At 39.7% G+C, this 27,643-nt stretch overlaps 1 protein-coding gene across 3 annotated transcripts in view; it reads right to left on the reverse strand.

Annotated features, from left to right (window-relative positions):
* ldb2a (LIM domain binding 2a) overlaps window positions 1-25,930 on the reverse strand; it is a 74,801-nt gene extending 48,871 nt beyond the window's left edge. For all 3 annotated transcript variants that reach the window (XM_061251610.1, XM_061251611.1, XM_061251609.1), the window contains exons 1-2: window positions 25,664-25,930; window positions 6,031-6,133 (exon numbers count right to left, since the gene is read on the reverse strand). In XM_061251610.1, coding sequence (XP_061107594.1) covers window positions 6,031-6,133; window positions 25,664-25,795 — 235 coding nt within the window. In that variant the 5' untranslated portion in view covers window positions 25,796-25,930. The remainder of the gene's footprint in view (window positions 1-6,030; window positions 6,134-25,663) is intronic.
* Between the last annotated feature and the right edge of the window lie 1,713 nt (window positions 25,931-27,643).

Raw genomic sequence — 27,643 nt, forward strand, 5'->3', positions numbered from 1 at the left:
CCAATCCTATCCCCCATTTTAAACTGCCTCTTTGAGCAGCGCACTTACTGCGCAAATGACGCAGATCACTCAGGATGATCTGGAGCAGCTGACAGACCAGAGGAGGTATTTATTTCCCCCATTTCAGTGACCCGTCTGCTATAACATGAGCTTCCCCCAAACCAGGCTTCTGCTGGCATGTAGGCCGTAAAAAAGATCTACACACCGAGACGTACGTGAGCCTTTGCAGCCCATATTTCAAGGCATTGTGAAAATCTTCAAATTAAAAGGATTGTTATTTAAATGAAGTCATCTGTGGAATTATTCCGTTACAGACTTTTTGAGAACTGAATGCATGGCTCAATGAGGCCTTGTACACACTTGCAATGAAAACAGGTTGACATTCACATTTCTGCTGTTGTGGATCTTAGTACAGTTCTGTATATATATATATATATATATCTGTTAAGTGAATTGACGCCTTTGCTACTGTGGCATTGCTCTTTAATCTTTGTTGATTGTAAGTGTGTGCAGAATAACACTACCACATACTATTGAAAATGCATTAAATTATGTTCACCACTTATTCAATAAATCAAATACAGTACAGTAGCAATTAACTAAGTCACCTAATAGAAGTCAAATGAAATATTAATTTAATTACTTAACATTTTCACCTGACTGACTTTTTCAAATGTGAACTACAATTTCACATGTGAAAACAAAATGTGTGCCTTATTAATTAGCATAGGTTACCTTTTCCCACTCTCCTCTCATAAGTGGAATCATTTTTATAGTTCCTATGTGTGCTGTACTCTTCACATGTCGGGTGTTCACATGTGGTTTTTCAACATGTGATTTTCTTAATAAGGGTTGAAGTTTGAAAGAGAAAAAAAATCATAGTAAACACACAAATGATACCTTTAGTTTAAAAATCCATTACTTTATGTAATTAAAAATGATTAAGGCAACTTGTGTTACTTGTACGATTTGTTTTGTTTTGGTTCACTTACATTACGACTTTACAATTGTAACAAATGAAAAACATGCGATTTCACTGACATTGCCAATCAACAGGAAGGGATAATGAGTGTACATATGCTGCCAACCATTAAATAAACATAAAAAATAAGCAGATGGTCTAATGTCTGTTTCTAAAAAGAAAAAAAATACTTATTACTGAAATTACTGTTTCTTGACATACTGTACTCAGATGTTTGTCAGCTACTGTAATGTGCTGAAGCAATTTTTTGTACATTTATTTTTACATTTTGAGCTGGATAACTTACTGTAATCCTCCCTGCTCCTCTATATGTAGTTTTGCTTCAATAATGCAACCTCAGTATATTATGTAATTTATATTATATTCACCGTGTGGGGCACTTATAACAGGAGTCTGAATGATGGTATGAGTCTGACTGAAAATTTAATCTCAAACTGAAACAAATAGCTCTGGGATATTATGATATTGACTGCCATTAACCGGAAATAAATCTACATCATACCGATTTGTTTAACTCCATTTGTATTGATTCTTCTTTAACTTTTTGGAGTTTTATTACTGTTGTCATTTCTTTTCCATTTCGAGAGATCATGGGAATTTATATCCAAAAAAGATTTCCAAAGCAGGGCTCCACGCTAACATTTTTCCAAGGAGCTGAAAAAATGGAAGAAGGTGAAAAACGTAGGTGCAAACTAATGCATCCCAATTAGTAGATGTGCTCTGCAAAAAATTTTCCAGTTATCACACATCCATTTTTGCAGATCAAATGCTCAGGAAATGGAAGCACTGTGGAACCCTTCCATGATGCAAAAAATATACAATACATAAAAATAGCTGTTAAGAACTGCATGACACAGGAAGAACACCTGTCCTCAGGACCCCCCTGAGACAGACTCTGTTCGCCGGCCGGGTGGATATCAGAGCACATTAATTTGCCCCGACTTTGTCTACGCACACCTTTGGCGAGCGATGACATAACTGCGGAATCCCACATCTGACAAGCGGGCTGACCCTAATCACTGCAGATCAGGAGATACCGGCGTCGTCGCGGCGACCGGCTCCCGACCGCTCCGAGGCGCCGAATAACAAACGCTAATCTTTCACGGGCTCTTCGCGGACCTCCGGGCGGAAGGCTCCGGAAACAACACAAGTTTAGCCTTCTATTAAGCGCGTGACATTGGCCTCTGTAACGGACGAGCAGCGGATGGCTGCCAGACCACTCGGGTGTAACAAAGTGTCGGGCCTTATCTAATGATGTAAACCGGTTTCACTCCCGATTTCACCGCGTGAGCCAAGCACTGCTATGGAATTCATCCAAGATAATATGGTCCTCCACTGCCTGTAAAGCACACATAAATTAGATCGACATTCTATTCTGAGTGGTTCAAGTGCTCTCAGTTAAAGTACAGTGTTAAAATACTACTCTTCTCAGTAAGAATCCAGCAGAGTGTTGAACTCTGGGATACGGTCAGTGGGAAGTAGCGTACATCAAGCCTTTTTCCCGCAACAAGCCATTTTCCACCCCCAAATTACACACAGTTACTACTACTGCTGTTTAGCATACAAAGTCTCAAAGGACTGGGTGACTTGGACAACAGCTTTGATTTCCAGGGTAAGCTTGCAGGCTTACAGCTAAATGCCCACTCCAATCACCAGCTGGGTTCAGGAGGATCACCCAGACGTATTTCAAACAGGGGCTGCTGGGAAGTGAAGTCAATATTTTACAGTTGTGGAGTATGTTAAAGAAAGATACAAGCTTCTTCACCTGCCATAAGTGTGTTATCTGAATATGCAAATGCAAGTCCTTGTTTCAATTAAGTCGAGGCTTAAACTGTGCTGAGAAAACAGCCTGTGTTGGTTGAGATTTTTCTGCTGTGGGCCTTGCAAGCTCATGATTTAAGCATGACTCACTGCTTAGCTGAATGTTCTTTCCCAGAGGAATGGGTATTTTGGAAGAAGATTCTGGCACATCAGACATCCCTGCATCTTCCCATGGTTCAAACTATGAGTCACGACTACGCGCCGTACCCTCTAGTAGGACTCAGTGTTCCTACCTATCTACCATAATTTCCAAATCCATTCGGAAAAAACCCCACGTTTCGATAGCCTACCAATCTGTATGTGCACGGAGTGATGATAGAAACTTCCCCGGCAACAGACATTTACTCCACTGATGTACCGCTTCAAGAAAGGCAGACATTTACAATGCGGCAAATTGAAATATATTAGCGATACAACCAAGGTGGCGGAGGGATGTAAATAGCTCATTTTGCATTCAGTGTCAAACGTTTTCACGCTTCAACCACATTTTGTATCAAGATGATGGAAGCGATTTGAATATCAAGGCTGCGCTCCTGCCTTTAGCCAACAGGATTTACGTTCTGCATGACTTGAGAAGGGCAGAGGGGCTCGCCGAGTTCTGTTGGCGATGTTTCAATCACGAGACAAAGGTGTGGCAGGAAAGAAACCCAAAGTTGATATACCGGTACGACCCGCACACCAATTAGAGATGAAGATTCGGTCATATCAGGACTTTAAAATTAATCTCATAACCTAGTTATATAACCTGCAGCTTCTCTGCACTGCCTCACAAGACACTGGTTATGCAAAATGGGAATGGAACATTTCATTAATTTATTCATTGGTTACTGTACTGTGGCCAAACAAACTATTTGAATGGCAGCAGTTATGAACTTCGTCCAGCACAATACTGATTCTGTAACACATCGCTTGACTATGTTTGCCCTGAGAGGTGGCCTACATGCATGTATACAGGTGGCTCTCTGGTAAGGTTTGTCATTCACACCGATGCAACTGCCTCTTTAAATTTTGCTACAGTAGTAAAGAAATAAACAATTTGATGACACATGTCCTACAAAAAAATTCCAGAGGCACCTACTTGAAATGAGTCAGTATAAAAGTCTCTCTGCACAGTCTGCTGCTTTCACTGTGGTGACCTTTAGATTTCTGTAAAAGGGTCTATGGTTCCTTAGTTGAATAAAAGTCAGGGCTCTTTCATTGAGGCTCAAACTTCAGTTCAGTTCACGCAATACTTCTTGCAGGAACTGTCTCACAAAAAAAGAAAAAACGATGAAAGTATAGGAAAATAGAGCCAAAATTCTGAGGGAGTATGTTTTGAAAACAGATTTTCCCCCCCTCTGACAGTTGCTTGACTATGATGAATTTAGCCTTGTTGTGCTCGCCTCATCCAGGAACTTTGCCGAGGCTACAGAGAAAGGCCTTTTTTTATTAAACTACACAAAAATGTTTCGAAACAACCTCAGCGTAGCCTGCTCTGAGCACAAGGCCTTGCGAATGCGCCATCATAGCCTTTCAGCCCTCTCCATTCTGAAACAGGATCACCTTGGCAAAATCTACAGCGCTCAAAAGAGGCACATACAGTACTGTATCATGGCTTACTGCTGCTACAGCCCCAACACAAACCGCAACGAGCCAATATCGTTAGGAGAGAGTACTGCCTCTGTGGTAGTTCGGGAAATCAACAGCACAAACAAGACAAGCAAGAACTACAAAACCCAAACAGACAATACAGACAAAAGCAAGCACTCCTTCAGGCTAGTATGCTGCTGTACTTTAACTAAAGTCCCTTTTAACTGAAGCCTAGTCAAATTCTTACCTGCCTCTCTCCATTACAGCCTGCACATACATGTATGCATATGGGTTAAATCTGCACATACACTAAGTGATCACTTTATTAGGTAGACCTGTACACCAGGTTGTTAATACAAATATTTAATCAGCTAATCTGGCAGCAACTTAATGCATCCAAGTATGGAGAGATGGTCAAGAGTTTCAGCTGTTTTTCAGACCAGAGTGTGGAAGAAATGTGATCTAAGCGACTTTGATTGTGGAATGATTGTTGGTGGAATGACATGGTGGTTTGAGTATCTCAGAAACTGCTAATCTCCTGGGATATTCATGTACAACAGTCTCTAGAGTTTGCACAGAATAGTGCAGAGAACATCCAGTGAGCAGCAGTTCTGCAGGTAAAAATACCTTAATGAGAGAGATCAGAGAAGGGCCAGACTGGTCAAAGCTGGCAGGAAGGTGAGAGTAACGCAAATAACCACACATTACAACAGTGGTATGCAGAAGGGCATCTCTGAAGAGACCACACGTCAAACCTCAAAGTGGATAGGCTACAGCAGCGGAAGACCATTAAGTCTAAAAAATAAGTCTAATAAATACCTAATAAAGTGCTCACTGAGTATATAACGCAAACATTTGCTATACTTGCATAAGCAGTAAATATTTCTCTCATGGGAACACAAGAACGTAAAATAGCTGTGATTCTTGCCAGTTTTATTACTGAATCCAGAATACCTGGATTACCTAACATTAATTATTCTTCCAAAAATAAACCTACAGTTAAGTGCTTTTTTCACTTTTTAAAAGTAGATGATGGAACAAAGAACTAAGAAAATCATTCTTTATTGCTTACCTCTGAGATTTGATTAGATTGAGAAGCAGCATAATTAGTTTAGATTACGTTAATGAACACAGTCAAAGAATGACTATCAAGTGAGCTACATTGTTTGACTCACCAAATGAAAATCATTTTTCTTGCTCGTTTTTGGTTAATTTTTCAATAATTTTTCATCATTGCTAAAAACTGTACATGCACAGTGGTGTGCCAAAATGTGGGTAGCCCTGGTCAAAAAGCCATTTACAAGTGAACAGAAGCAAACCTAACCTCTTAAGTCTTTTGTGCTCATCTAACACTTTCATCTTGCACTTATATCATTATCTTCATGTTGTGGTAATGTAATCATTCCTCATTTCTAGTGTATGACTAGCCATAACTTTACTCACTTAGCCAATGCTTATCGTGTGAACTAGATTTGATGTTCATGGCTATGGGTACTGATATAAGGATGAGGATTGTACCTTATCTGACCTGTGTTCTGTAGTTATTTGGTATGTTGCTTTGGATAAAAGTGTCTACCAAATAAAATATAATGTAAAAGTGGAAAATTCAGCCGCTTATGCATAGATCTCACATCAGGCAGATATACTCAGGCCCTTACTGTATCTCTTTGGTCCATCTTCCAAGCAGAATGAAAGAGTTAGTGTGGCATCATCTTCAAAAAATTCAGTAGAAAAGGCATCCCACCAAAGGTTGTCGCTCTCCTGAAACAAGAAACAAGAATTAAGGATCGTTCCGAGATTTAAAATTCCAAAGACTTCCAACCACATTCAATCTGACAACATATTTCTTCTTATATTTCACTAATAGGTTTCAGCAAAATTGGCATTTTGTAAACAACTCAATAATTTCAGTACAAAGTAAAATGTTCAGTGCTAACTCAACTCCAAGAAAATATACAGTACTTCAGCAGGAATAAAAAAGTCTGGTCTTTTCAGGTAAAAAGAAGTTGGGAAAGCATAGACCCGCAACTGCTGCAAACTGCTATTTTAAGAGGCGCTGTAATGTTGTGCAGTACCATCTATTGTGAAAAGGAGTGAGGAAAATGTTCAGACGTAGCATTGCGTCAAAAGGATACGTAGCAGCACAAACAGTCACCACAATAGTTGAATAAAGTTCCCTGCTGTGAAGTGGGCTGGCATGTCAGACAGACTGGCACATCCCAACATTCAACTCACATCTTCCTGCAAGATGCTTCCTTTATACGATACCCTCGTCCATTGTCTGACGGGGGAAATTCAAGACGTATCTGAGGTACTAATTAACTCTTTCCATTGACTTCCACAAAATGTAAGACAATAAATCAAGAATTGTCTTTCAGGCAGCGTCTGACACCACTTACTAAACTCTTTTGACATTTGAGTGAGATTCAATATCAGACTTTTCAAAAAAGAATAGGCTAGATGACAGTTTTTGCAGAAATTGGACATGTGCATATGACAACATGATAATACCAACTTTAAGCACTATGGCAGCATTTAAACAGAATAAAAGATAATGGAACTGAGAAATAAAAATAAAAAAGAAATAAAATGGTCACCCATGATTAAGACACTATCTGACCGACTTTGAACTGAACACAATTAAGCTGACCTCTCAAATTGTTCAGGCTGTCTGTCTAATCACCGCAATAGAATCATATTTAGAGAACATACTGAAGAAATATAAGCTATTCTTATAATTATCATTATCATTACATTAGCAAGATTTGCAAATGAAAATACTGAAACTATTGCCACTTTCATAAGGTATATTGCAATATACATGCTATTGTGAAGTATATTTATCTAAGTCCATATTTTTCAATATATTCAATTTCTCTAAGGGTAGACTTCCTACTCGGACAGAAATTCTCAATGCCTTTTCTTATCTATCTGCTGTGTCAATACACTGACAGTCAGAACCGTGTTAAGAAGCGGTGGATGTGTCAAAACACCTGCCCTCAGTTCAGCATAAAGCTTGTCTATGTTACACTTTGACTACTATATAAATATCGAAATATTGAGAACATTTGCTCTAACCACTACAGCATTTTACGCATAAACGTTTGAAGTATAAATCAGTTTTATTATTATTATTTTATTACACAATATTAGTTTGAGATAACATTCAAGAACTGAAGATAAGGCAATAGTTGCATATATCCTTAGATCACAAGAAAACACTCCAGTTCCAAACTGATATTCCAGAAGGGAATCGATTCTAAATGACACCCCCTTTTCAAAGACTTATTCATTTAATTAGTTTTAGTTCTCATATGCAGTTTAGTTATTTTAGAATCCTCCAAAAAGTGATACAAGAGAGGATGTCTATGAGGTTTCTGTGTATCCCCCTGTGTAAATACGCATAGGCGACAGTGACTGCTCAGGCAGCATGCAGCACCAGTGAAGAACAGCCTCATCATGTTCGGTCTTTGTAAGCAAATGTTTCACAGCGGGAACAAGCACCCCTGCCCTGTAACGTTCTCATTCGAACCTTAAGCCGCGCGCGGTCCTTCTGACATGATGCTGCATGTCACCACGGAGACGCGGCGTGCCCCATACCCAGGCCTGACTCCGCCACATCACGTCCTACTCTCAGGAGCGAAGCAGCCGCCCTGACACACAACATCGCGAGGCGGGTTCTGACAGGCGGGGTGTTTGTCCGTATTGTTTGCTGTGTGTTGTGGAGCGGTGGGGGTGGGGGGGGGAGGCGGGTGTAGTTAGCGGCCGCGCGCTGTCGTGTGTAATGAAGACCGGCCCGGCGCACTCCCGTGTCTCGCCTCATATCAACGCACGTGGGCCAGAGTCACGGTCGACGCAGCTGCACAAACATTGGAACGTATGCCGCAACGACTCATTTAACGGAGACACTTCAGACTGTACCCTATTAGCGTGAGTCTCAAACAATAACACTGTGGAGTCAATCAGCGCTTGTCTTTAAATATCAGTTATTATTAATTATTTATTATTAAGGGGTGGCTGGGACTCGACTGGGTAAGTCTGGGACTCTACAGTACAGCGGCCTACGTGACCTCTCCAGATAATCCAACACTCCGACCGCACTCCAAGAGGTGTTCAGGGGTCAATCAGTACCTTAGCCTGCACGCTAATGTGTGCCATGCTCTTAACAGTGGTGTCACGTTCAGGGGGTCTATCAGCATCTTAGCGTCCCCGATACTGTGTGTCATGCACTAAATGACGGCCGGCAGCCCACCAAAAATATGACCGCTTTTCAGCTTAGTTACTAATGAAACCTGAAACATTTAAGAAAATTGCGTCTGGAATTTATTATAATTGCAATCTATTAGGAACATATTTGTCACAACAAGATGGGATTTAGTGGTTTTGCGGTTCAGTGAAAAGGCTGTATTTCTTGAATTTGTAGGATAATGGGCGAATTCACAGACATTAGTGGGGCATGGGGACCCTTTTTTTGTCAGAATAAAGCAGTCAACAGTCAACAGTAGTGACCTTGTAGACAGTATTTTTGCCATTTAAATTATTGCCTAGTTCCCGCAGAAACACCAGTTTACAGACAGTAAAACACTATGCAAAGATGTAAAACAACATATCCAATGCACAGATTGAATTCTTTCACAGGATTATCACAATGCCTGTCGTTGTTCCTTATATACCTACTAGCACAATGAGTATCAGTAAAGAATGCTGTTTTTTTTAATTCAGCATGTTGCACCAAATTGCTCGATTGACCTTTGTTCCATTACACATCTGAAAATCCAAAGTTTCTCTTTCATGGGGTGTGTGGACTACACTGCAGGGCTGCTACACATAGAGAAACATTTCTGATGCTGGGGTCGGCCTGTTTACACTCCTGACTCATATCGTCTTGTTTCAGCATCTGACCTGTGTTCGCTATGTCAGTGTTCAGCTCTCTCTGCACTCCCTCGCACACAACACGGACATAAATAAACGCACGCACATGAAAACACAATCACACCTCTCTGCAGCTACTTTTAAACAGAAAACCACACAAATTAGTCTAAAAAGTTGTGAAAGTAAGGCAAGGAGTTGGGACGGGCGAGTGAAGAAATTGTAGGCCTAAACGTACCAAGTTCCACACTCAAACCTTTAGGGGACCTTCAATGAAATTGGCTATGAAACTTCTACTTAATTTGGCCTATAGATGAACTAACAATGTATTGAATGCAAAAGCTTTGAAAACAATCCTACTTCCAGGAAGAGGATGCCTGCACTCTGTGACATATAGCAGTGTCCCTGCCGTCCGGCGGGGGGGAAATCCCTCTGGCAGAAAATAACTCACTTCCAGTGTAACCTTTGTGTACCATAAGAACCCCAGTAACTCAGCCACCCTGGCTCAACCAGATTCTCTCAGGGACTCAATCATACTGCGCAAAAGTCAAATGGGACATTGATACCTGAAATCAAGTGAATGGCACTCCCATATCTATCTCAGTCAACAGGTTTAATACACGTGCACCCATGAGAAATTTATTAGGTAGACCTGTACACCAGCTTGAAATTCAAATATTTAATCAGCCAATCATGTGGCAGCAACTAAATTCAAAAAAGCATTCAGACGTGGTCAAGAGTTTCAGCTGTTCTGACCAAATGTTAGAATCGATGAGAAATCTATGTCACTTTGAACACGGAATGATTGTTGGTGCCAGACAGGGTGGTTTGAGTATCCCATATCTCCTGGGATTTTCATGCACAACTGTCTCTAGATTTTGTAGAGAATGGTGCAAAAAACAATAACATCCAGTGAGCAGCAGTTCTGTCACCGGAAGGTGACAGTAACACAAATAACCTTAAAACAGTGGTATGCAGAAGAACATCTCTGGACACACAACATGTCAAACCTCTTAAGTGGATAGGCTAAAGCAGCAGAAGACTATTAAAAAAAATAATAGGTCTAATAAATACCTAATAAAGTGCTCACTGAGTCTATACATAATATACATACTATATGTATACATACACATGCACTATACACATATATGCACATGTACACATACATACAGTATACATACACATATGCAGAGATGTACATACATATGCAGACATGTATCTACATATACAATACACATGTACACACATACATACACACATACATACATACAAATACAGTACATAGTATGTTACTCCCCATACAGGCCTTTCAAATAAAAAGGTCACACGAGGCAGTTAAATTTGTTGCCGTTCAGTTATTGGCATGACAGCTCACTGAGATTTTCTAATCATTACCTTCCAGACAAGACCCATGGCACAAAGAACAACTCGTATACTGTGTCCTGACAGGGGCGATTACCGTCTGCAGCAGCTCTGGCAATGCCTATCTATAGCCGCACAGAAACATATTTTCCAAGGCCAGGTTCTGTCGCGCAAGCATTAAGACAGACAGCGAAAAGGACGGAGACTATGAGATCTACACCTTCATTTTTATAAGGCTAAACAAACAATGCCTTCACAGCCTCGGTGGAAATTAATCTGTAATTTAGTCTCCGCGTATTATTGGGGTACTTACCTTTCAAGGTGACTAGATGCTCTGGAAAAACATTGAATAATGTAGGCATAACCTCCCCGAGAACAGAGAGCTTACAGAGGGCAAATCATTTTACGTATCTTCAATAAAGCCGAAAGAGGCTAATGTAAATACGCTTGAACAGAACAGAACAAAATTTTGTTAGGAATAAATATGCTGGCCTATTTCCTACTGTTTAAAATGGTCAGTGGGTGCTCTTCGGTTATTGGTAAGACTCTGGCAACTGTCATTTTGCTTAATCGCTCGCCAATTGTTTTATCTGAATCAAAATGCAAAAGATGCAAGGACAATTTTCAAATTCATTCCAAAGACATACAAGAGCATTAAAAAAGTGTGAATAGTTTGTGTTCAATAGTCCCTTCCAGGGTTGATTCCTTTAAAAGCCATTATCCTCTTATACTGCAGCCAAAGCATGTCAAATCCTGTGCTTTTGCCTTAATTGATTCCGCACTTCCTTCAGAAAAATACTATCTAATATGGTCAATATGTAACAGGCGTGTTTGAAAAGGTCCGTGAACCAAACCGCAGCAAATTACTGCAATCTGGGACCTCAGGTAAACTGGCGTGCTTCGTCTGGGGCGGTCTGGCTGATAAAGTGATATTGATTTTTACATATCGCCCTTGTCAAAGGGATTTATAAATGTGTCAATGCCTGTTCTCATAAGGATCACAGCGAGACAGCTGAACGGATTTATGTTGAATCCGCGGGATTTGAGGGACTCTGGGCTGTAGCTTTAGAGTAAATAATTGTAGCCCCCTTCCTGAGGACAGCAGGCTTCGCTGAGGACTAAATTAGCTACTGTGCTCCATGTCAATAAGTCCAGACTGACGGGTCCCAAGTGCCCCGTCCAAAGGTTTCTTTCACCCTATCGCACGCGAGAGGCATCTCTGTCTGGTTGTGTGTGTGTGTGTGTGTGTGTGAGAGAGTGCGAGCGTGCGTGTTTTCGTCAGGGGGGAGGGTTGCTCTTTGCTCCGCAATCGATGAGATGCTAAAAAGATGTTTAGAAATGTCAGGTTGTGTACAGACAGATGCTAACATACTTCAGAGATATTAGAGAGAAGCTGGTATGCACCATTGTGTGGGCAATTATCAGAATAAGATGATTTGATCTTCTGCGAGTGATACTGTATGTGTTTATATCGGTCAAAATACACATGGCTTGGGGTTAGTTGTAATGAAAAAACATATTGACAATTGCCTTGTCAATTAGTTAATTTGACAAATAAACACGTATTCCATACTGATATATAGACACTGATGATGTGTTTTCTGTCATCAGTAATCCTTAAAAACCGAATAAAAGAGAAAAAGCAATTCAGCATAGGGAACCTGGAGCTGACGCTAGGCCTTGCTTGGCTTTCCCTCAAGGTAAAAAAAAACATCAAAATTAAAAACATTAAATCTGCTCACATTGTGCCCTCGTTCAACAAAGGCAACACTTCAAAAGGCAACAACATTTTTATGTACGGTGCATTACCTGACATTAAGACTCGGCAATTAAGCTCTTAGTCAAAAGGAACATTTTCTCCACTTTCATCTTCTTTGCACCACTTTCAGACAGAGGCAAAGGGCACCCCACGTCCTCCACGCTTCAGCCTCTCTGCTCATAGCTTGCAGCTTGCTTGGCTCCATTTGAACGCTCCTGTTCAGAGGGTTTCTGCATGTTCGAAATGCTCGCCTTCTTCTTTACTCTTTATTACACCTCTTTATTCCATGCCTCTGGAGAGCTCCAAACATAATACATATTTGTGTTTGTCAGATTCAACCATCCACACTGCAGTGGTGACTCTGCTGCTCTGGCGGTAAATGATATGTTATCTGGTCTAACTGCCATTTTAAAAGTATTATGTACAAGGAAACAACATCACATCGCAGCTATGGTCCAATGGGTTTTTTTTTGTGGGACTTGTGATTGACTACACGCAGTAGTAATGACCCACCTGCAACTTATTCTTGTCACCGCTGCGGGGTTTACCACTTTGCGGGATGGGGGTGGGTTTGGGTGGTGTGTACGTGGGGGTGGGGTGGCGGTTGGGGTTTGAGGTTTGGTGTTCAAACCATTGAACTTGCTTTACTGGGTAACATAAGGATGAGTCATCTGAGACGCGTATGTCTGTTCCTGTATTTTCCTTGTTTATCAGGTAGGCCTTTGGAGTACTTAACACACACTTAATACCAGAAGACAGGCTTTGACTGCAGATGAAACATGACAGCTGTTTGGGCCTTCTGATATTTGAACTTTAAAGAGAACTTGATAGTAAATTGTGTTTACTATTATCCTACTGTCTTACATTTATCTACTTTAAAATAAACTGCCCTCCAACTTACTTCTAACACCACCCTACACAGCCACCATCACAATAAAACATAATTAAAATGATAATTTTAGCAATAATAGTAACTGCAATTTGAAAATGTTACCGTTGACACAAAAATACAGTATACAAAAATCATAAAATCTTTAAAGCAAGAAAAATAAAAAAGGCTTTTGCTTCAGGTCAGTTTTCAGACACTGGTTATTGCACGCTGAGGTGAACTCATTTTACTCCTTGTTTTTGTTTTTCCATTTTAATTAGCTTCCTTATCATCTTAGCTCAGAATTAATTAGACAAAGTGACAAAAAATGCTTTCTTAACTTGACTTCTGCAAATGCGATGCACCCATTTTTACATATTTATCCTTATGAATTCAAAGCTCAATGTCTATTTGGGGGACAATCCCCTGAATAAGATTGCTATAAACTACATAAATCATGGCACATTAAAAGTATTTATTTTTTTATCTAGTAGTTTTCTGTACCATTGAACACCACGATTTCATGTGAATAGAATTAGAGAACTACTTAAGTCAGATTAAGTCAGAGTGAGCTTATTTTTCTTATTTTTTAATTCAATTAAGATATAAAATGGGCTACTTTCTACCATTTTACACTGTTATTGTTTAAAATATAACACTTTATTAGGTATTTATTAGACTTCTGCTGCTGTTCCCTACCCGCTTAGAGGTTTGACGCGTTGTGTGTTCAGAGATGCTCTTCTGCATGCCACTGTTGTAATGCATGGTTATTTGCATTACTGTCACTGCACTGGTGAACAGCTCTACCTATTAAAGTGAATGAATATACTGTATATACTCCATATGCATGTACTGTGCTTTGACTGGACCCTTCATTTTCAACACTTCCCATTTTGGTAAGTTCAGCCATAATAAATCTGGACCTAATAAATTGAACTTCAGAGGGAAAAAATGAACAGCTGTATACATTATAAGTCAAAGTTAAGGACAAATGTTGATTTAATCCAGGCCGACGATGGTTTATTTGAAAGTTAAATTAATATCTCCATGTAACCTTTTAAATGTCAGGACATTTTTGGGCACCATTAGCAATTTTAGATCACCTGTTTTCAGTTACCTGCTGGACAGTATTTTATTAACTAAAATAAAATCATCTCAAAACCTAGTGAACAACACATGCAACACATCTCATCATCAAATTCAAATGGTGCCATTTGAGTGAGTGGTCAGTGGTTTGTTGGTTGGGCACAGCCATATATCCTGGAGACCACACTAGCAATGGGAAGGACGGTTGACTCAAAAAACCAGATTAGCAGAGTACAATGCGGGCTGGCGCCCCTGTCATCTGACTCCGATTAACACGAGAACAGTCCATCAGGTCCTCTCTGCAAACGACTCGCTCGCTCCCACACTCCTTCATTTAGAGACACGAGGGAAACTGTCAAGTCGAGACTTTGATGCCAATAAATGAAGCACACAGTGTTTAAACGGCGAGGCCCACTCCTTTTTATAACTGTCAAACAGGGACGGCATGCTAGAGCGACTGCAGCTAATGAATGAAGAGCATTTTTAAGTCAAGTTAAGAAAGCATTTATTTCAACAGAATTACATACCTACCATACACTCGACAATCCTCTAATAAAGACTCCTAAAGTTAGAATAAATTATCACAATGTGTGATTTATGATCATAATTTAGCACTTTCTGGAGGAATCGATAGTGATGTCTTTGTTAAAAAAACAAGGATTAAACTGTATAAATCGTGCCATTAAAAAGTTATAAATTACAATAAAATATTAATCTATTTATCATTGCAATATTTACTTTTTAATTAATATCTCCCTTTTATATCTCAAGCAATGTAAGCCAAATCACAAGGTCACTACAGTCTCCAGACATGCATTTACAGTCTGCATACAGGTGTAATCACTCCTGATGTTTTTCTGCCCAGGAAAGCACCAGAACTTTCCAGAAGGACAATGACCTCAGTCTCTCTCAGTTATTTTATTCACTGAACCTGGGTTATACATAAGTGCAGAGAGCAATTATTATATGAATATGAATTATTAAAGGCCTGGTTCAGGTTTTTTTCAAGCTACAGGACTTATACACAGGTTTTGAAATATGTAAATAGGGCAAAGATATCATTCCCTTTTGATGTGAAATATGTCATTTCTAAACGTAAATACTGGAGGTCCATTGTGATGTCTATTTGTTATGGATATTTACTTGAAATTTCCTGATTGGTAGCCAACTAAAGAGTGGCACCAGTGATCGGTTAAAATGAATCTTTAAATGACTAGTACCCAATACTCCTATAGTAGGAAGTAAGCAAACTTTGTTGATTTAGGCTACTTGTTTTCTTTTTTCTTTTTATTCTGATTTTGATTGCTCATGGTTAAGTTCTACAGAATGTAAAATAGTATTTTATTTATATGATTATATACAATTTTGCCCTGAAATGGTTGTGCCAAAAGGCGTGTTCATCTAAAGGTCTGCTGTGCCCAAAAAGTTCACACACAATACATTATTTCTGATACACAGGATGACAAAACAAGACGTAAATGGAATACGACCATCCCTTATCTGTTATCAGCGCAACACTGTACCCTGGAAGGAACTGTGGGAAATTTGCAGGAAAAAGGTGGGAGTATTGTCCCAGTTTCCTGGTGGCCAGCCCTATGCCTCATTGTTTGTATATTTTTTTTCTTCTTCTATTTTTCAGTCTAATGTGTCGAATCATGCTCTGCCCTGCAACATCCCCTATCCGGCTGGGGTTTGATACACTATTTATCGATCTGTAGTAAGTGCACCACTGCTAATGCAATAGTCTGCAATGCCAGCGCCAAGCAAACTGTTTACAACCAAACAGGAATGAACATGAATATTGCATCTCGAAAATCCATTTTCAGTAAGTCACGGCCACCGATGTGCGAGTGGAAGATTACAGCGCATGATGAACACGCTATTCGAGGGACGGAGTGCAGAAAAGCAACAACAACAACAACAACACAGTAAACAACTTTTGGGAGAGCTTGTATCTTACAGTTTGTCTCAGCAGAATTACGTACAAGCTGACAGGTGGTGTACGCCAAGTTGAAGTCAAAAAATAAATTTACATTCGATGAAATGACAGTTTACAGTTGTGCCATTTTTCGCAGGCAGGGTGTCTTGTCATGAACTTCCTAGAAAAGGTGGCCTTCTAGAAAAGCTCTACAAATAGAGGAGTTTGAGAAAGGCCTTTAACTCAAGATCAGTATTAAGTCTGTCGTTTGGATTGACAATAAATCTTACTGAGCTCTAGCTCAAGCTTACAGATGGGAATTTGGTCAAAGCACAGTAACCACCCCGAAGCTTTACTGTAACATTAGTGGAACTTAATCCCCCTTGATACATGGATACACATTACTGAGGTAATATTTAGAAATAAATCACAAATGAACAAATTGAATTTGAAGTATCACATTTATACCCTCGTTCTGTGGATAATGTGGACAATATTTTATGGACGCATTGCCAAATGTACAAGAAAACACAAAGCCTCTTTGTGACAGCGTCTCCATAACAATCGAGATACAAATAGAATAGAACTGAATTAAAACTCAGCAGACAAATGAATGTGCTGACAGCACTGAGGCAAGTTGGGTCCAAATGGCCAAATGAATGCAGTGCAAAGAATCAGCAATGACATGAAATTGTAGAGAAAGTGACTGTAGACTGGTCAAAATCAAAATGCTTTCCACTTCTCCTTTAAATGCGTGGGTGTGTCGCACTTCCTGAGTTTCTTGGTGGAGTGCATGTTCAGTGATACTAATCTCGAGTATGATTGTCCTTTATGCTGTTAGTGTGACATTAAATCATCTTTGATGTGTTTATGCTAATGGTTTCCTAATTACAGACGAAGATTGCTCATTGATGTTTTATTGACAATGTATGCTGAACATAATTTCTGCTGGTATAGAGCAATTTGTCTGCTAATTAATTGAAAACATTCCAAAATGTGTTACACTGGTTAGTTTCAGACCTGTTTTTGGTGAGTCACTCTCTATAAACTCCATTGCTGATCTTTTTGAAGGAGGATTTGGCACGGATACGCTTGATAATTGATATAGTCAGTGAATACACACATTACGTCCCAATGTGATATGAATCTGGAATTTTGTAATACGCGAGCGTATTTTTTTCTCCTCTTTTTATCATTGATTATTCTCTTCGTGGCGTAACGTTTAAAGCCTGCTCTCCCACTGAATATTAATGAGGTCTATGCTAATGAGCTCACACGGAGGCTCCTCCTTGGAATGTTAATCAGCGCTTTATTTGCATTCGACGAGGCGTCAACGTCTCCGCTCCCTGCATAGTAGCAAGCTCACACTCGGCGTGATGCAGAAACACCACTATGGCTCAGGTGTCAAACCTGGTATTTAAACATAAAGTGCATATCCGTGCACAAAAATACATTCAATTATGACAGCAACAAATACAATAAAAACAATATCGAATCATTGCGGGTTGATTCATTATAAACTGCAGCTGAACACAAATATGTCACAAACTGATATTTCAACTGATATATCAATTCCCTCAATTACATATTTTGGGTAAAGTGACTAATTGCAAGGTTAATTTAGTTTGTAATAATTCAAGAGATGGTCCTATGAATGTTTACCACATCTTCCACAGTTCTGCAAGAATATGCGCAGCTACGAGAAGGAAAAATTAAGATGTGGGGGAGAGCCAGATAGCTGCATGTTTGAGAAACGGAAATCCCACAAAGAATGGGAGTAGTGACAGCCGGCCCTGTCGTACATGTTCATGTCACCTCACCTGGGGAGGGGAAGTGTAGAATTAAATCGCACAGAAAATTAATGCTTTGGGAGTAATGAGATTATCAACGGGAGGCGCCCAGCGAAGGTGGCACGGTGTCAAGAGGCGCACAAAAGAAAACAAAACCCTCTCTTTCTTCGACACCGCTTCGCGCCCGGACCGGGGGCCCACCTGACGAGCCGGACCCGGGGCAGAGAGAGCGGCTCAGCTCAGGACAGAGCAGGTGATGGGAGGCGGAAGGCGCAGAAAACGCTGAGCTTGTAACATTTAATCATGAGTTTTCCAGTCAGCTTCAAAAAGCCCAAACCGCCGTCTGCAATATCCTCTCTCTCGGCGCCCAGATTTGCCGGCGATCTCAGATCTTGTCTTCATCTCTTCTATCGGCTGCGGTGCCGTAGTGAAAGGCAGGACTCCAAACCGCTTTATACTCGGCCTTAAACGGACTTATAAACCGGATTTGCGAGGAATTACGACAATTAATTTTTAATTTATTTTATTCTAATTAGCACAGGAATTCTTAATGAACCTCATTCAAGTAATCCCCTTGCTTTTATTTGAACGCACATGCCACCTGCCACATATTCGGAAGATACAATTCACTACAAATGACAATATACCATTGCTCTACATGGCAATAAAGAAAGTAGAGTCATTCAGTGGTACAACTGCTCAGCCTCTCAATAATCAAGCTACCCCGGCTTTGTCTGCACCTTCACCTCATCCTTGTAAGCGGTGATCTATCTTCCACTGAACAACCAAAACTCTTCGAATTACAGTGTTAAAAGGGTGTCTCCAAAATCCGACCCAAGTAAACGGCGTACAGAGTGAAATGGTAATGGGGAGAGTCTCTGTAAATTCCCCAGTCTAAAAAACATGGTTTTCAGTGTCTGTATTAAGCTCATTCCTCAAGACTGCTTCACGATTGTTACAGCTTGCGTTCAGGTCTGATATATGCGACTGAAATGTACCCACACTGTCTTTCCTAAAATAAGTTCTGCATTTCCTATTATATACTGTAGCTTAAATCCCAGTATTATATGCTTACGTCCCATTACCACCCACGTTATGCTGCCTATTTCTCATTTGTTTATTTAATAACCCCACTGCATCCTCCATTTTCTCTCACACTAATATTTACCTTGTATTGTTCTTCTCCTCCCTGTACAAAAGAGAAGTCATTTTCCATTGTCTACGGCTTTCTTATAGAGAGCAGTGAAGGGTTCATCTTCAAAGGTATTTTGTGAGAATTGCTGTATAACTATCCATCAGCCCAATGATGGATGAAACAATGTTACAGCCTCTTCGTTTAAGTTCAGAAACGACTGCACAATTAAAGATGTTATGGTAAGCTTGCTGAATACCTGGCAAAAACACTCTCGGAAATAAGGGTACAGTGGAACATTTTTGTTTTTCAAGGAACACATTTCAATGAAAGGTACAATGCTGGTACAATGCTGTTCTTTTGGGTAGAAACAATGAATTATTAATTAAATGGGAAGAATAATTGGTTATATTTTATGCACCTATAAGGTACCACCCCAGTGACAAGGTTGTGTACCCGTTTTGGTACTTTTCATACCTTTATTTCTTTTAGGGGTGACATTGGTTCTGGATGTAAGAACAGCCATCTGGCTGCCGGTTCGATCCCGCCGTGGGTGTGTTATAGTGTCCCTGAGCAAGACACTTAACCCTCACTTGTTCCTGACGAGCTGGTTGGTGACTTGCATAGCAGCCAGTCGCTGTTGGTGTTATACAGCGCTTTGGATAAAGGTGCTATATAAATGCAGACCATTTATTTCTAAAGTACTACCTGAAAGAAACAAAAATATTCCAGGCATTGCAATATCCCCAGCAGCTCAGTGAGATGCTGTAAAGATACTGGCTATGAACAGAGCTGGGTCCGACCATCTTAGGCCTGGGCCTAAACTTGACAGTGAGCCTGCTAGAAGTAGAGTGGGTCTAATTCATCTGGGGTTCCTCAGATAGCTCCAGGTCCTAGCTAACTTCTTGCTAACTGCCCACAGGCTACCAGTAATTGTCAGTGGGAAATCACCACATCTCCAAACAGCACTGGCTCTCCTTCTATACTGCATGAATGGTGTAGCATAGCCACTGCCTCACTGAGTAGCCCATCAGAGGGAGACAAGTTAGTCAAGAGGCACGCCGAACGACTCCGTATGCGGGAGAGAAAAAACCCCTGGTAGGGTCATTATAAATTAATTATAGAAACCATGGTATGTATTATGCTGTATATGTATTCATTTTTATTTTAACAACCCTGCAGCTGTCTTGTGAAATGAGCTCTTTCTCAGACCACGATGGTTTCTGGAGGAGGGGGCTCCTGTCCCAAGGTGCTTCCAAGCTTTCCTGAACCAGGTAATAGTCTGATGAAGCAGACATTGTACATCCTGAATAAAACAAAAGCTTCATCCTTGAGGGACTCTAATAATGGTCTGTGACATGGAAAAAATATGTCAGCGGAAGCACGGTGATCTGAGAATTGTGATAATGTCAGAGATGAGCATGTGTGAACTTTTAGTGTGTCAGGAGCGCCTACTTCACAGCAGGAGTACACTGGAAACTTAGTGCAAAAAAAGCTGCATGATTGCATAGCCGCTGAAGGTTTCTTGGTGGCGAAACCATCTGATTTCCACTGTTTTATTTTAAATGAACAAAGTTACTACAGTATCTGTCAACAGGAGCACACAATTGGCTTGGGTAATGCTGGTATACAACAGCAGTTGTTTAATTTGTCAAGCATTCGGTTGGAACGACATACAACATATCGGTCAATACTAGGGATGGGCTCCAGTACTCAATTACTAAAAGACAAGAAAACTGCTTGAGTAGTATTCAAAGATATTTGAAAATAAATGTGTCAACTTTGTTATTTCATGGAAAAAATGATTCATTGGATAAACCTAAATTTTTGCCTTCAATCTGTTACACTGATATTATTTAGGTTCTCAGTTGAGAATTTTAGGTTAATTTGAATCAATCTAAAATCACAGGTGCAAACAAATGTATTTGCCAATGGGGCAACAGCAAAATGGTCTTAGCTATTATCCCAGACTTACAGTGTACAGTATTAAACTTAATTTGTCAAAGCATAATATTTTTTTATAACTCCTTCAGTAGCAATAGTGGTTTCTCTTCATTTGCTACAAGTGAGTATGAATGACTGCAGCTGTCAAAAATGTTTTGACATACAGTAGGCTCGAATGCATGAATGTACTGCTAAGTAGCCTTGCTTTTGTGAGCATGTCTCCAGCAAGCACATCTGTCTTCCAAGCATAACTAGCTTGCTACATGTTTACTTTGCGGCCCAGAGGTATGTCTTCCTCCTCTCAGTCAGTCACTTTTGCTCTTCTAACCGTCTCTGCTGTCACTCGTAACTACAATGGTGTCATCACTTTCCTCAATTGTAGAAATTGCTCTCAACTCTTTTATGTGTATTTCCTTTGGACAACCTTTGAAATTGTTTGTATTCAGTGTTCAGCGATTAGCCTGCTATTGATGAACAAGTAGCTAACCATTAGGCTAAAGTTACAAACAGCGCAAACTCTAGAAACGGTTAACATTAGGTCCAATTGGTAGTGACGTCATCGGTGTAATGTAGCTGGCAAAGCCGATAATGTGATGGTGGTGGAGGAGACACAATTAAGTTTGTGGAAGAAAATAATACAGTATCTAACTAGGTAAACTAGAAAGAATGTACTTGCACAGTTAACCATCCTTAACCTAACCAACCAAAATAAGAAGAATGCACTTATCCTTTGGAATATAAAATTGAATTGAGGTGAAATATTCTGAACGAATCTTTCATATTAATATTCAAATCTATAAAACTGTACAACTTCAATGTGTCTCACTGTCAGAATAATAGATACAGTGTCTAACTCCATGCTTCATGTTTGTTTCATTTTTCCAAAAAAATAATTTATACATATTTTTCAAATAAATGCTAAAAGTAGCCTTTTTCATTTTTCAAGAAAAGTCCTCTTCTCTTTGGCTCAGCTTCATGCCTTGGCTTCTTTTTAAGGTCAAACCCTTCTGTTAAGGTTGGCAAGGCCTGAGACACCACTGATATAATATTCTCAGAAAAATAAGGATACATCACAATACAGCCAAAATCATTTTTGTTCAACTCCTTTTGGGCCAACAATTTTGTGCCAATTCCATCTCCATCAATTGCAGCTATACTACCATAATTGCTAATGCGCTCCATTGAACTGTTCATTTAAACTGCGTAAGAGTAAATGAAGATATTATTCCGCTTGTATTTGTGATAGACATTCACTCATCAGCGGCCAGGCCTGGGTCATTTCATTTCCCTGGATTTCTGCTGTTACTTATTTAGTTCCTCTGAAACCTATTGTCCTGTTTGTGTTGTGTTTTTGCCCTTGTTCATGTAACACCCCTCTCAAATAAATGTAACCCTGTTACATCTTAGATTTTATGTAGTCTACATAAATTATCTTATCTTGGCTTCTGGATGTATTGGATGAATTATCTTCAGAACTGTTACTTTTTGAGAAGAAATCTTTGGTTAAAAGCTGGTGTGCCATAGAGTTAATGCGTCCTTGGTAACAAATATAAGGGAGTGGAAGTCTTCAGGGGCTTACACCACTTCTCATGAATAATGCATCATGTTTTGCCATTGCATCTCTGCAACATTGCTTCAGTTTTCTTAAAGCTACAGCGCACAGCACCTTAGTAAACCTTCATCCACCTGATCTGTGATTCAAACTCAGCTGAGACTTTTTACGTGATTAGACTAATTTACTGCAAACTCCTATTTGTAACCATTTACTTTCAAAACCAGTGTTATCTCAGTTGTTCATAAGCCCATTGCAAATTTCTTTCCTTTTTAACATTAATTTAAAATAAATTAATTTGTTGGTGGCTAGACTGTGATACTGTTATCCATAGATGTACTGAAATAGATTAAAGAAATTAAACAGAATTTATCAAAAAATGTGAAGTTTTATCTCACTCTGCTCTAATGGCCAGACTACATAAGACTCCTTCAGGCATGAGCGTGACTTCAAGCAAGCAAAATCCTGAATGAAGTTTGCCAATCTGCTTTCACCCCCAAAAGAAACGGGTTAGGACACCCCTAGTGTTATTCAAACATATTTATTACGATTTATATTCTGGCTTCAATGATTTTCATTGTTGTTAGCCTGCCCTGAGCTCATATTCTACAGTGCGATTTGCAGCAATTGTAATGGATTAGCGTAATATTTAGAAAAGTCAAAATAATGATATCACATTTCTTCCTTAACAGTCTTACTTCCAGGTTCATCTGCATGCCTGCATACGACATAAGATGAATAAATAAATAAAAGAATTTGTAAGAACAGTAAAACTCCCGGTGTTAATCCAACTCAAACAGAGCACACAAGTCCAATTGGAACCATATGTACTCTGTAAGAGTTCATTAAACACTGAACATTTTTACATTTTACAGTGTCCCCTCCCAAGAATACCCTGTGGACATGGTACAGTGTATCTCCGCCTACACCATTCTTATGCATACTGTATATACATACTACTTAGACATTTTAAGACTGTAAATACATACTCCATACACCCCTGCCCATCCTTTTTGCACATTATAATGTAAAATCTGGTAATAAACTGTGGATGACTGAAGTCCCACAGACTTGGGACTGTGTGTCTCTGTAGGTCACAGCACTGAGTTGTAAATCATCCTTTTTAATTCCCAACGGTGACCTGATTTACAGGCCTCTAAGTACTCAACACAGTACTATATTTACGAGATTAGCGCAAGCATCTAACACAATATGTTTGAGAAAAGTCTTCTACTGCAGTTAGCCTTCTCTGAAGAACACACAGGATCACAAACCAGAGCATAGCCGATTTGGTTTCAGATCTATAAAATATAAGTGCCTCTAACTCAAAACACAGTTATTACTCCACACTGCTATGTGATAGAATGTCATATATTATGTACTCTCATACTTGACGTTGTCCCTCTACAGCCAATCAAAGAGGTTGCATTGATTGAAACAGAAAGTTTTTTTGTTTATTTTTAGTATTTTCATTTGGAAGAGGTAGTCCATCATAATTTCTCACCTTACTTTGGAGATCTATCTAGGATTGTTGTTTATAAGGTTTGATGCTTAAAATGTTAAAATACTTCAATTAATTATGTATCTGTAGTATAGAAGAAAACGCATACACACAGTCACACCATGTACAATGCACAACATTTACGCTAAAGTGGAAGTAGGACTGAGTTTTGTCCAGTGGGAAAATATGTTCATCGAGGCCTGTACTCCTTGACTACTCCTCGGCCGGATCACATTGAATTTTATCATGAATAAATTATTATTAGAATTCATTACAAGGCTTCTAACTCAAATGTTCCAAAACATTATAAAATGTGCATGAACGTGACCTTTTCTCGGTCGTTTAATCATTTTAATCATTTTCCACTATACTCCTGACTGAACACATGTACGCTGTGCGCTTTTTTTTGCTTTAGTTTTTTTTTTTTTTTTTTTAAAGGGGGGCGGGTGGTGTTGTGGGCAGTGGAGCGTGATTGTTTTTGGAATGTTGGTAACAGAGTAACATGTTTGCTTGTGAATGTGTAAGTTTCAGCACGTAGACAAAAATGTGTTTACTTGATAAACCAACTGTGGATAACCCTCACCCCTCCCCACTTGGTTTCATTATGTGCCAATCTGGCGGCATATAATGCAAATAAAGGTGATAGTCTCAAAGTGAATGGATAAATTCATACGCATAATTCTGCATTACGCATATAAATAATTTGTAGACTACAGCACAGCAAATACCAAAACATTCTGAAAAAAATAAATAATAATGTGTGCATTTTAGGGTCTAGAACGACACACACTATTTGCAGCGATAACCGATTGTTTTATCAATACTTACTGTACAAATGAAATGATGGAAAGACCGCATCTAGTCTACATGTACAGCAGCTTTCCCAGTACAAATATCAAACTGACCCGGATGATTACCGCTTAATCAAATTCTAACTTCAGCATGACTTTTCATGTGTAGCTCCCCTGCTTTCCATGATTCGTCTGCTATTATCATCCGTAGCAAATGTTTGGAAAGCTATAGCCCACCCTGCGCAAGACCTCTAAAAACTTACTTCAGTAACGTCACCCACAACTGCGTATTCGTTCATTCATGTCCTAGTTATGATCTAAATGTAATACACATGATCAGTTACATAGTTCAATTTTCATGTGCTGTTTATGATCACACTAAACAAGGTAGGGGGAGATTAGATAAGGTAACGCTAAGGTTGCAGTCCAGTAGTTACATCAGAGGAGAACAGCACTGTTGTCTGAAATTCCACAACAGTTATGCTTCGGAATATTAACGTTATATGTGAGCCTATCGCGGATATGTCGGAAACGGCAGACACTGGGGCTTGTTGCTACATGTGAACGAGCAGACTGATAATAAGTGTCTGTAAACATACAAGATAATATGAGAAACGCGTGACACACCAACACCGCCTGCCACCATATGAAATGGACCAGGCACAAACACCACGCACTCAGCACTTGATAAACATCTGCAGATCAGGCTGTGAACTCACCTCTGTGCGAGACTGAAGCCGTTTATTCATCTCGTAGATCCGATACTCGGGCTGTACGATGTACGGCGAATGCCTTCTATAGAAAGGTCCGAATGGGGAGGAATAGAACGGATCGTGGGGTGTACTGGACATATTGTCTGCTTGCCGCTATTCAAGCTACACTGCACGATTTCAACATCCATACAGAGCACATGGACTCTAATGTTCGGTATACACTGCAAGCACTGAACAGATATCTGTAGTCTCACTCGGTGCACGTTGAGCGGAGCAGCTAGCTGCACTGGCAAAACGGGAGAGGGAGGGGCAGGAACACGGGGAATGGAGGAGGGGGGGACTGGGGGGATTATTGGATACCTTTAGGCTGCGCGGATTGCGCCTAGAACAACAGTTTGTTGAAGGGTCATTTCCTGTCAGTTCTATGGAAAACTATAATTCAGAAAGCAGAAGTAGATACTGAAGTAGAGTTATTTTTGATTTGATGAACGTAGAAAGAGCTTTTTGGAACCTGATAACGAGCGTTATTGTATTTGTTCCCCAGCATGTATTCTCCCGACACCAGTTGAGAAATTATTTAAACGTTAACGAGTTTGCCATTCATGTTTTTCGCCACTATACTTTAAAACACTGTAGTTGTGACAGATAGGTTACCTTAGAATAGACAACAAAATTTGAAGATTTGGGCGGAAAGCCTCAAAAACAAGTTTGAATAGCCTTAGGCACAAGGGATGGTCATCTTTCCAGACGGTGATTGAATCAGAAGCACAGTAGCCAAAAAACGGGGTGCAGAAATATAAGGCTCAAGCAATATACACGTACAGAGCTCAACAGAAAATGTGAACCCAGAAACAAACAACCAAATTACAAGTTTCCAGCAAGACAACGACAAGAACCTTCTGTACAGCAGTTTGCTCCATGGAAGTTTCAGAAAAGACACTGCAGTCTGTGCATTTATAAATGATCCAAAAAAGAAAACTAGAAACACCTGGGCTGATTGCTAATCAACCTCAGGTGTAGTGACCTTTACAGTGGATGAGGTCACCGCTGTCTATATCCCTGTAGCTCTCTCAGGCTTCCCAGATAGCAAGAAGCTATCACAACCAATATGGATGGCAGAAACTAATATGAGTCACTAATATAGTTTAAAATGAGTGCACCATTTTGAGAGATGCATGTTACTTTCATTATGAAATCCTATATTTATATTTTTCATTTTATATTATACATCTTTTTATGAATTATCATTACATTTGGTTTAACTCTTAACACATCTTCTGGAATGTTGAGCAGCTGCTTTGTATTACTTTTATGATGCCTCTCACAAGGTAGAAATTAGCCATCAAGCCCGTATGGTCTCTAGCTTGAATAGGGCCAACTTTATACTGAAACATGAAATGTGTTGTGCAGTTTTCATGAAGTATTTAAGCTGGCTTTACCACATTTTTCTTTTCTACTCTGAATCTGAATAGCGTGATTTTATTAATTTGCCTGTCGTGTTGCCACAGTACAAGTGGGAGAAGTCTGGAGAACGTACACGTGTCTTACAGAGTACATTTTAGTCTAATACACTCTAAGAAAAAAATTCCTTCCAAGAGGAATCCTGCGATTCCTTAGAAAAACCCCAATCTTTTGGGTCCGGAAAAACGGTTCTTTGTCAGGGAGCTTTCACACTTCACACCCATGATAGATGGTTCCATAAAGAACTAACAAGGCTTCTTCAATGAAGATAAGCCAACCCCTTTTTTTCTGAGAGTGCAGAGTACATGAAGTCCCTATTAAACTCTGTTAAATTAACACTAGACATTTGACTGTGCACCTGTGCTACATGCTACAGTACTTATCGCGCTGTGTGGGCAGGCACCCGATTAACCATAGCCGTCATTCTTGCAGATTGACAAAGGTACACCCCAATGACTGAAATCCTCACCTTCTCTAGGTGATTCTACAGCCAATTAAAATGACAACCTGCGGGGTGTGGGTCAT

This window comes from Conger conger, chromosome 8 (genome assembly GCF_963514075.1).
Source record: "Conger conger chromosome 8, fConCon1.1, whole genome shotgun sequence".
NCBI classification, from domain to species: domain Eukaryota; kingdom Metazoa; phylum Chordata; class Actinopteri; order Anguilliformes; family Congridae; genus Conger; species Conger conger.